The 12,090-nt window shown below is 35.7% G+C and overlaps 1 protein-coding gene across 1 annotated transcript in view; it reads left to right on the forward strand.

The window, feature by feature from the left end:
- The window catches only part of CUNH8orf34 (chromosome unknown C8orf34 homolog), a 368,384-nt gene extending 357,181 nt beyond the window's left edge, over window positions 1-11,203 (forward strand). The window contains 1 exon segment of the mRNA XM_003797270.1: window positions 11,102-11,203. Within this exon segment, the coding sequence (XP_003797318.1) occupies window positions 11,102-11,203 (102 nt within the window).
- The last annotated feature ends 887 nt before the right edge of the window (window positions 11,204-12,090 follow it).

The following is a 12,090-nucleotide window of genomic DNA, read 5'->3' on the forward strand; positions in this document are numbered from 1 at the left end:
ATATGATTTAGCCATGGAGTTTAAAAATATAACTTATCCAAACTGACAAGTTGTTTGGCAATTTTGGCCAAGAATGCTTAGATGAGTTAGGGATGTATATTAAAAAATTAAAACAAGAACTACCATATATGATTTAGTCATATAGAGCTTAAAAATGTAACTTTTAAGCAATTCCATAACTGGGTGTATATTTAAAAGAAAGGAGGTACATAGAAGAGATATCTGCACTTCTATGCTTATGGAAGCACTATCACAACAGCCCAAATAAAGAAAACATCGTATATATTCACCATGGAATATTATTCAGCCATAAACAAGAGTGAAATCTTATCATTTGCAGCAGCACAGATGAAACTGGAGGTCATTATGTTAAGTGAAATAAGTCAAGCTCAGAATGACAAAGATCACATGTTCTCAGTTATTTCTAGGAGCTAAAATGGTAGATTGCTAAAGACAGAGAGGCCAAGAAAGATAGGAGAGGAGGAGAGAATGAAGAAAGGTTTATTAATGGGTGCAAATATACTATAAGATAGAAGAAATAAGATGTAGTGGTGACAGATACACTGCTGTGGGGTGACTCTATAATAATCTATATTTCAACATAGAAGAAAATAATTTGAAAGTTTCCAACATAAAGAAGAGACAAACATATTTAAGGTGATGGATATCCTAAATATACCAATTTGATTTTTACAAATTATATTGATTATACTAAAATATTGCATGTACCTCCCAAATACGTACACCTTTTATGTATCAATTAAAAAATTAAATTAAAAAAGGAAATCACTAGATAGATGTTCTTCATTAGGTTAGAAAAAGTCAAAATATATGGAACGAAAGATTGGAGGGTTGAGGCACTAACCTAAATTTCAATTTAACAAATTAGATGCAGAATTTGAGTAGAATACCTTAAAGCAGTAGCCCATGGGGAGGAAGACACAATTGCAGGGTGTACACCGAAAGGAACTCCCTTGTGTTTGCCAAGTTCTTGGCTTAGCCTTCTGCACTAGGCCCTGGCCCTGGGAATGGTGGCCCATCTCCTCAAAAGTGTGACTAGTCCCTCTTATAATGTGTCCTTCCCAGGTCTAACTAGGTGCAGGAAGGGGAGAACCAAGTCCCCTTGTGGTACAAGATATAGACTTTCTACCAATGATAGAAATTTGAGAACGAGTCTTCTTCAAATTTTATAGTCCCTATCCAAGAAAAAGAGCCGCATTTTCCCTTTAATCACCAGTGTCTAACCTAAATGTGCATGTTGTATGCAGAATAAATGCTTAATATGGCAAGAGTGTTGAGAATTTGTGCTCTCTAATTGGAGGTATTAAAGGACATTGCTCTTCTGAGCGTGGTCCTCTGACTACAATATTGGCAGAGGGACTTGCAAGAAATGCCAAATCTTGGAGCTCATCCCAGAACCAAAGGATGAACATCTGTATCCTAACAAAATCTCTATATAAATGGCAACCATCCTAACTTCTGAGATACTCTGCTTTATTTTTTCCAATATTATTTTTAGAGAAACTGCATGCATCATGAAGACCCCCAATTTTCCATAAAATTGGTAAAGAGGAAACCTTTATTAATAAATTTATGTTTTTTTCATTCAATCATTCTCAATATTAGTTTTTCTGGTTGACTGGGGATAGAAAATCTGTCTAGTTTATGAGATTCATTACAGACTTTCAGTTTGAATCTTGCAGTACATGTGGACTACCTTTTGGGGGGGTTCAATATCAAGTAGTATTTTCATCTAACATTGGTTGCTATTTAGATTTTAGCTCTTCCCTAAATCAACAAATGATCATCTTTTACAGTAAAATAAGTATTTTGCTCATTATGATCTTAATGAGCAAAATATTATCTTATTAATAGATGGTTTCTTTTTGCAGACGTTAACCCATGTGGTTCTGAGGAAACATACACAAACTCTTCTCCATCAAGAACATGTTTAGAATGGGAGCCATAATAGGATAGTTTTTGTTTCTTCTCACTGAGGCTTTTCTTTCCCTTTCTCCCTCCTCCTTCATGTTAGTATAATCAGCAAACAATGAAGAATGTTATTTACAAATGTTGGAAGCACTGAAGTTCAAACTGAGCTAGCAAACATTTGCTTGTATTTAGTACACACTAAAACTCAAATAAACTCCATAGTGTTTACATTTTTAATATATTTAACATTTCTTGCTAAAGTTTGAACAACTCTTTGCAGATCAAAGTCTCTTTTTTTTCCAAATCAAGACTTATAATGAGCCGGAATCACAACCACATGACGTTAGGCCATTTTGTTTAGAGCTAACCCCAAACGACAGAGACAATATGGTTTCCTCTAAAGGTGAAGCTGAAAAGGAACTCTTATTCTCTATTTTCGACTTTATGAGTTATTTTTCCAGACTAAGTTTATATTCTTGACCAAATCAAAAATGACATATAGCAGTCTATTCTTCTTACTCATTGAATAGCCCTGATAGTTAAATTCTTAAAATTACATGCCCTTTACGTGTAAGATGCTTGATAAGTCACCTTGGGAATAATTGACATCACAGAAATTTTAGCATTTAGAATCATGACATGAACATTCATTCAATAAAGTATACAATTTTAAAAAATGTATCAAATTCGAGGACTTCCAAATCTCAATTGTCATACCTTTCATAGAGAACCTAATTCATTTAAACTAATTCATTCATTGCTTTAACCACATGAATAATTAGGAAGCAGCATAATACATGGGCTGAAGAATTTCCTTATCATTAGAGAATTGATCAGGAGATCGTTTAATGTAATTAATGATTATGTATTAATTTAATGTAAGTTGAATATATACATCTATAGTAATTTAGTAATTATAATATATAGTAATTTAAGTAAATATATATGCACATATATCTCAGATAGACATTGCCAACTTAAATGGGTAAGAAGTCGTATAGAGCTAGACTAAAGCCACTGACTTCTTTGAGTTGAGTTTGACCTCACAACTCCATTGGTGAAGGTCATCGGAGACCACGTACATGGAATGTGACTCCCTGACAGCGTCACCTGGCAGCTTCACAAGCTCTAAGGGTGTCAGACAGGAAACAAAACGAAAGAGGTGGGCCTATTCAAATCTGTTGAGGCACATTTTGCTGTAAGCACCATCTGAACTAGAAAGGGAAATCAATCCTATTCAACAACATCTTAAAATACCTTTTTATGCCAGTTTTGGCCTAACCTGTTTCTTTTCTGTTTCACCCTGTGAGCTTCGGTGCCTGACATTTCACATCTACTTCTGGGAGAGTGGATGATGTAACTCCCTATAACAAAAAAGAGATCATTTGCTTTTTATAAACCCCAGGCATTTACTTATTAAAAATGGAAGTTATTATTCATTATCATAGTTTCATATACACTTAGGAAACTAGAAAACAAAAACTATTTTCTCAATAAAATCTTATTTTGTCATTGACATTCATTTAGAACAGACACATATTGTTAAATAATAATTTTATAATCATGACTGTCATACAGATAGATGTAATCTTAACATATGTCAATTTGTATTTACCTGATCCATTAATGAGGGAGCGAGTACGATGTTATAGTTTGAAGAAGTTCTCAAATCCCCATATACACAGTCCAATAAGAATTGCTGAAATGACATTATAAACTAGATTCAAAAACTGGCAAAACTATTGATATCCATAGAATGCATGTCCAAGGGATGCAATATCCAATGTACACAATTGCACTAACACGGGCAAGAATTATTTTCATTGCTCTCATTTTCTACAAATTACATAGCTGGAAAATAGCTAAAGTAAATGAAATCCCCAGAGCCTCCAAAGAATCCAATACCTGGGAGGGAATGGTGGGAAAATGACCTGTTTTTTCATTCACTACACCCAATAATCATTTGTCCTTTTCTAAGCCTTTCACAATCTCACCCTACAATTTCCCTGTGGAGGGAAACCACCAAATGGAATGAGTTAGAAAATAAGATGAAGTTTAAGTCCAATGCATAGCATAAGATGAAGTTCAAGTCCAATGCATAGCATCATTTAGCAAATCAGTCACGTAGATTTAAGTAGCTTGCATTTTTTTATAATGTTTTTCACAACTTACAATGTTTTTCTAACTTAGTTATTTATCCTTCTCTTTTCTATATTTATTTATTTTTATTTATTTATTTATTTTTGAGGCAGAGTCTCACTATGTCACCCTTGAGTGCTGTGATGTCACAGCTCACAGCAGCCTCAAACTCTTGGGCTTAAGTGATTCTCTTGCCTCAGCCTCCCAAGTAGCTGGAACTACAGGTGCCCACCACAATGCCTGGCTATTTTTTTTGGTGGCAGTTGTCGCTGTTGTCTGGCAGGCCAAGGCTGGTTTCAAACCTGCCAGCCCTGGTGTATGTGGCTGGTGCCCTAGCCGCTGAGCTATAGGGGCTGAGCTCTTATCCTTCTCTTTTCTTTTCCCAGATCCTACTAGTTCAAATGTACGGCTTTCAAACTAACTAAATTTTATAATTCCCAAAAGAAGTGGGCTGCAGAAATGTAATTTATTAAAAACATTATGGATTTTCAGCCTCATAACATGAGACATTTTATTAATAAGTGCAAAAAAAAGTTGTTTACAAAGTGTACTAATGTAATCGTGTAAATTATTTGTAGGTCATTCTATTTAAATGGAAATATAGAATTAATTTTTTATCAGCAGAATCATTAAATGTATCCCAAGTGGAGTGTAATTTTGTTTGGCTTTATATGCACCATGCTTCAGGCATCCTTTTTTTGCAGGAATCCTATGACAAACACAAGTAACCATAGAGAGAGTACCTTTGTGGAAGACGAAAACTGATGTTTTGTGCATGATTTATATACTTACACCAAAGCGAAAGAAATATGTAGCTGATTCAGAATTGAAGTAGCCAGTGGCGCATGTTTGAACAAAGGAGTATTCTTTTTTCTCTAAATAGAATGAACTTCTGTTGCCACATATGATAAATCACTGATGGATTATATTTACAGAATCTAAAAATAAACTATCCATGTGTAATAACAATACTGATGAAGTTTATAAAGCACTTATTCTGTTAGCAGATAGAATGATATGTTGATTCAGGGCTGGCAACTGCTTTCCATATGATAAGTGTCACTATTTCCCTCCACTCCTAGTCCCTGGACATTTGCTATGCATATGGTGAAAATATTTTAGAGAAAGGATGAATAGCATTTCTGCTAAAAGGAAAACAAAAACTTGCCTTTGGGACTATGAAAGAGTTTATACGATGCTATGACACAATTTAATTTCTTGGGGAAAAATTTTACATAAGTTGACAAAGAGAAACATGTAAGAACTTGTTTTTTAAATGTTCAAGATTTTAGCTTTTTGACCCCATCAGAAAGATTTATCCGTACCCTGATGGGCTGAGCTGTGGACACACAGAGTACTGCCTGCTGGCGCTGAAAGAGAAACAGGTGTGTTATGTTACCAGCTCAATTCCAGGGAAAACCAAAGACATTTAAATCATCTACTAATAGTGATGTGTGTACTGTTCTTAAGATTCCAATACCTCAACATTTTAAAGGTCTCTCAAAACTACATATTTACCAAGCCAAGGGTCCATTTGTACCTTACGTGATTTGCAATAAACAGAGGATAGCGGAATGCTGCTTATCTGTTCAGGAGGAAACCCATTAAAACTGGAAGCCAGGCAGCAGTGTCACTTCATATTCCAAATTATTGTGGGAAAATAATACAATGGACTTATTAGTCAGATTTAGTATTTCAACTAAAAAGCTAATATATTTTTCAATTAAAAATATTTGTGGTCATTTACTGTTTTATTTGTTAACATTTGCTTATTTTTATTTGTAAAATGTTTTACTTCCGGGTGCAGAACACAACCACCACGGGGACTCTTCCTAACAAATGAAAACATTGTAACCTATTGTGCCTTGACAGTACTCTGAAATAAAAGTAATAATAATAGTAAAATGTTTCAATTGAAAATAATTGTACACATTCATAGGAGCATATCACGTATAGTGATCAGCTCAGGGTAATCAGCACAGTCAGCGTCTCCAACATTTAGCATTTTCTTTGTATTGGGAACCATCAGTATGCTTCTAACTGTTTGAAACTCTGTATTGTGGTTAAAAATAGACTCCAGGGCTGTAGAACGTTACAATTGATTCCTCCAATGTAGTTGTAATTTCACATCCCTTACCAATCTCCTCCTATTCCCCCTTCCTGCAGCCACTGCCACCCTCCTGGATGCCACTAGTGTGGGCTACAACTGAAGAAAACTGCATGGAGACTGAACTTTTCTGTTTAAAATGAATTGTTTCAGCCATTTGATTCTACCTTGCACAGCCAGAGTGACTATTTTTCACATTTCTTTGTTAACTATCAGAGACTGTGTTCCCTTTTTGGGAAAAAAAAAAAAAAAACTGGAGAAATTTCATTTTCTTCTTTGTTATATCAAAATTTTTGAAATTTTGCTTCTGGCACCCTCTACAGTGGTATGGCATTTTAAATCAAAGATTTTTCACGTTGATACTGCCTATTTGGTATAGCTCTGCAAGGCCAGAAGCAATAACTGATATTTTTAAAAAATAAGATAAATGCTAACAATAAACATTTGTACCTAAATGGTACATTCCTAAACTGAGTGTACACAGGTACTTATTTTTTTATTTTTTCCCTACAGTGGCCTAGTGTCTCTCACATCTGCTGTCCACAGGACTCTAGACCAAACGGCATTTGCCACTAGCCAAGCCCTAGAGACCCTCTAATCCAGCATGTCCTCCCTTCCCGTCGCAAGGGGGAAAGTAACATGCCTTAGATTAACCAGGATGGAAAGATGCCCCTCCTGCCCCCGGGGGGGCGAGGTCTTTTCACTGTGGAGCCCATCTCTCAGAAGATAGGAATTTAAGTTTTAGTCCATTTAACAGACCATTTTCAAAAGCTGCTGGTGCCAAAAATACTTTTGCTTTTATTTTAAAATTAAAAATCACTTTTGAAATTTTGTGTTGCTTTGTTTTAACTTCAAAAGTAAACCTTCTGTTTTTGGACAGCTTTAGATCTTCAGAACAATTAGAAAGATAATATGGAGAGTTCCTATATGCCTGTCACCCAGTATTAACTATGTCTAGTACCTTACATTAGTGTGGGACGTTTGTCACAGTTAACGCACCAACACTGATATGTCATCAGCGACTAACTCTAATCTCTGTTCAGCTGTCCACCGGTTCTCCCGAATGTCCTTCTTCTGTGCCAAGATTCCATCCAGGATATCACATTACATTTGATTTAATACAGAGTGTCCCAAAAGTCGCCTGTAAAGTCACCATACATAGAGAAAAATGGGAAATTATATCCAGATGTAGCTTTCTTTACAAAATATTCATTACAAAGTTTCTCAAAGAGGTGGCAACACATAGAGAGTATTTTGTAAACATTCTGTAAAGTTTGGGAATATCCTTGGTCTGTTCTTGGTTGTGACCCTCTCTCAGTCTTTCTGTGTTTGATATCCGTAACAGTTTGAGATAAGTTCTTGTCTGATAATCTGTCCCTCAATTGATATTTGTCTGATATTTTCCTTATGATTGGACTGGGATGATATGTTTTTAGGAGGAAGACCACAGAAGTAAAATTCCATTTTCACCCCATTCTATTAAGGATACATCGTCTCAATGTGACTTACCTCTGTTGAGCTTGATCACCTGGCTTGAGGTAGTGTTTGTTAGGTTTCCCTGCTGTGAAGCTGCTTCTTAAAAAATCTCTCTTTCCATGCTATACTCTTTGAAAGAATGTCACTATACACTGTCCACACTTAAGTGGGAAGTTATCCCCTACCTCCTTAAGGATGGAGTATCCATATAAATTATTTGAAATCTGCCTGCATTCACATTTGCCTATTCTCATGTATTCATTCATTTATATGATCATTTATTTTTATCAATATGGAGTCATAGGTAGTTATTTAAATAATGATCCCATGGGGCCTTATTTATTTTGTTGTTAAAATTGTTCTAGCTTTGGCTACTGACAGCTTTTCAGTTAGCTCCTTTATCCCTTTGAAATGCCCCCATCATTGTGAGCGAGTGTGTGTACGTGTGTGTGTGTGTGTGTGTGTGTGTTTGACACTATCTTGCTTTCTGACATTATAGGATACTTCAGCTTATCTAGTATATTTCCTTCCTTAGCCCTAGAATCAATCATTTCTCCAAGAGCCTTAGTTCTTTCACTGGGGAATGGTATTAGACACTGAGATTTGAGTGGTGGGTATGTTCATTGCTTCTGAGCGTCATTGTTTCTAAGCTTTCTCAGATGCAAGACCAGAGAAATATATGAATATATGTGCATATACATGTATTTTATATGTACATATACATAATAGTTCCTATATGTAGCAATCTGTATACAAGGTTAGACAGTTAAGTTTGCAAAGTCATCGTAGAAAATACTCCACATACCTCATTGCTGAATACCACTGCAGTCACCTTCCAAGTACTCCCCTTCAGAAGCTATGCACTGATGTCAGAGCCTAGTGTACTCTTCAAAGCAATCTGGGAACTTTTTCTGGAGTGACCATCAGAGCTGTCACACAGCTGTGTGTGAGATCTGACAATTAATTTTATGAGTTTGCCATATTGTGCTTACGTTGACAGCACTGTCAAATAACTTGATAAGGTTTCATAACCTTGGGATATCAGTGTCTCACAGCTGTGTTTGTGTCAACATGTGGCAATGTCTTGCTGAGTGGCCTTCATTGTTATTGTGTGTTTTTGTGTGTCACACGATGACAATTCTGACGGTCATTCCAGGAACAGAGTTCCAAAATTGCTTTAAAGGATGAACTAGGCACTGGTGTCAGTGCATGGCTTCCCAAGGGGAGTACTTTGAAGGTGACCATATTGGTATTCAGCAATGAGGTAGGTATGTGGCATTTTTTCTAGGATAAGTTCATGGACTTAACTGTCAGGCTCATACATAGCAAGCTAAACATGAGTTCATATTGATGTCTTCAGCTCTAATACATTACACATGGGCCACTCTAACCTCCTTGCCCTGCTTGTCTGTAGACTTCCATGCCAGCAGGGAGATATCGACTTCCACAACCAGCCGTCCATTCCCCTCACAGTTCACTGGCAGAATAGGAGAGAATGGTTTCAGAATCCTTAACCTACATGCCCGTGGGAAACAACGTATCACCACAGTGCAGTTCTGATGTATAGAGTTCCCTTAACCTAAATCTTACAAACTCCACTCATCTTCAACATTACTTAGCTCAGCATCCTATTTCCTCACCTGCTTCAGCAAGGTTGTTTCATATATCTGTAATGCATTCGTATCCTTATTTAGTACTTTACCTTTCATTCTTGGGACTCCCCAAATTCCTTATTGATCTTTTTCATTTGCATACATTAAGGTTTATGCTGTGGCATAAAGTTCTATGGGTTTTAAGAAAAGCATAAAATTTGTATTTATCATTATAACGTCATATAGAATAGTTTTATTGCCCTGAGATATCCCTTGTGTTTCACTAATATAATCGCTATCCCACCCTCAATCTCTTTAAAAATTGTACTTCGTTGCAATTCTAGATTTAGATTGAACATTTCCAGAAGCTGCCATCACTAGTTAATGGATAGTAGATAGGATATTTCTCTCATAAAGGAACTGTTTTAAGCAAAGCAGACATTAAATGTCCGGTGATGTCATGTTTCTTAAAAATAGGTGGTTGTGAGTCTTTATTTTTATCTTGTTAGTATTTGTATGGATAAAAATAAAGCAAAATACCTCAAGTTAGACAAAAAGATCATTGAAAGAGGGTGATACGAATGAATTTGAGAGATCAGAAGAATGAACTGACATCCTTTATATTGTTATTTTTTAAAATATGTTTGAAAAGATTTTCTTGAATCATGAGTCAAGAAATTTAATTTTATAAAATATTTGTTCTAGAGGAAACCCATCCTTCCTCTCCCTTCTTTTCTTCCTTACTTTCTCCTCTACAAACGTTTGCATGGTGTGTCTCTATTTTGTGCCAGACACTATACAGATGAAGAGAACACATGGGGGAAAAAAGTTACCCATGACCTCAAGGACCTTCCTTTTCATTATTGAAACAGGAAGCTATAAAAGGATAATTATTATGTAATAGTTATTATACTGGTACAAAAGGCACCTAAAGGAATAAAGGAATGATTTTTTCCTTGGAGTGTCAGGGAAGGTTTCTAGTAGGGGAAGAATCAGGTAACCCCTGATCCTTAGAGGAGAAGTGTGAATATTTGAGGCAGATAAGAAAATGCACTGTAAAACATCTCAGAAAATTAGAGACTATGACCAAATTAAGGAACTACCAGTTAATTATAGTTGGAGGGGTCAAAGAGGACATGGAGATGGCAGTGTGATGGATTGGGCTAGATGAGTATGAATCAGGAAGGGCCTTGAGTTTAAATTTATCCTGGGAATAATGAGAAAGCCACTGAAGGATTGTGAGGCAGATAATGATTTCATCATCTAGCACCTTAAAATGCTCCTTCTGTCAGGTGACCGGTGGCAGAGTCAAAAAGGGTACTAAACTCAATCCTAGAGAACTTCCTAGACGGCTACTACTACAGTCAAAATGGGAGAGGAGGCTCAGTGACAGAAGGCAAAGAGTCACAAGGAAGTAAAAACTAGTTTACAAAAGTAAAAAAATGAGAAGGGTAAAATTTAAGATGCTCTCTAAATCCTACTAGTCTTTCTCATTAGTGAGGATTTGAAATCTTGAGAGCAAAGGGGAACATATTATGCCATTTTATATCGAATATTTTCACAATTAAATTACATTCCCAAGAATAAGTATAAATATTTCCATAAAAATATTAATTCAGGACAAACATAGCTTAGTTATTTCTTAGTAAGACTCTAAATCTCCTTAAAAGAAGTTGAGAGTTTGCAGTATGTCTATGACATGAAAATAAATTTAAACTTAGAGTTTTTCTTTGTGGTGGGGAAATTATTCCTATGGTTTTGAACATGGAATTCATGGATATTAAAGAGATCATCCATCTTAATGTTCATGGTATCAAAATAGAAGTTAATCTAAAAGAAGTTTGCTCTTTGGCAGGATGAATCCTTAAAGCAACTGCAAGTAGTTCATCAACCATGGATCTTACCAAGTGACACAGAAAGTGAAGGGGTAGAAGCAGAACAAGATAAACGTGAGTAGACGCTGCTGTTTATTGACAAATTGCTTTTACCCAAAGGAAATCCAGGACAAAGGTCTTTACTTTCATAGAATTAAGCAACTTCTGCAAAATATTCAGACTTGATTACAGAGTAATCAAACTTCCCGTCTTGATTCAATGACATCTTAACTGTGGTACGGAGGGCCATGAATTAACCTTCTGAAAAGAAGAAATTATTCTTCCTAAAGAACAACATAGACTATGTAATTGGAATGCATCACTTCTATACATAGTGTAGAATTCTATCAGTGATAACCTGTGATAATTGAAACATTTCAAAGTATGTTAAGATCAGCTGATTATTATGACATTATTCTTACTGGTTAAATAAATAAACCATGTATATAGGAGCAGATTCTAAGTTCACAAGGCAAATCAACATTATAACTTAAGACAAACACAGAATATATGGCTTATGATTTAAGTCACAGTATTATAATAACAATGAAAGGCTCACTATACTATAGCATAGCTCAGTGCACGCTCGCAAGGGATTCGCTGACATTGTGAGACATATGAATCAGCAATCTATTGAGAACTTAGCATCCAAATTCCATAGAAATATATCAACTTTTGAAATATCAACACATCAAAATTTATATTTCTACTAGTGGTAGCTTGCAGAGAGAAGTAACAATATATACATAATTGATGTGCAGTGATGAACTAATAATTCTCCTGAGCCATTACCACTAGGACTATCTAATATGTTACACAGGTAGCATCATGATTCTGCACCATGGGGGACTCAGAAATAATTACACTTACAGATTAAAAGGCAGTTTAAATCACTTTTATCCTACTTCTGTAGCCATGGGTTTATATGGCCAGAGGGAGTAAAGGCAAGACAGTAAGAATCAGAGTACTC

The sequence above is a fragment of the Otolemur garnettii genome, unplaced genomic scaffold, assembly GCF_000181295.1.
Source record: "Otolemur garnettii isolate 467f Iridium unplaced genomic scaffold, OtoGar3 scaffold00113, whole genome shotgun sequence".
Lineage (NCBI taxonomy): Eukaryota > Metazoa > Chordata > Mammalia > Primates > Galagidae > Otolemur > Otolemur garnettii.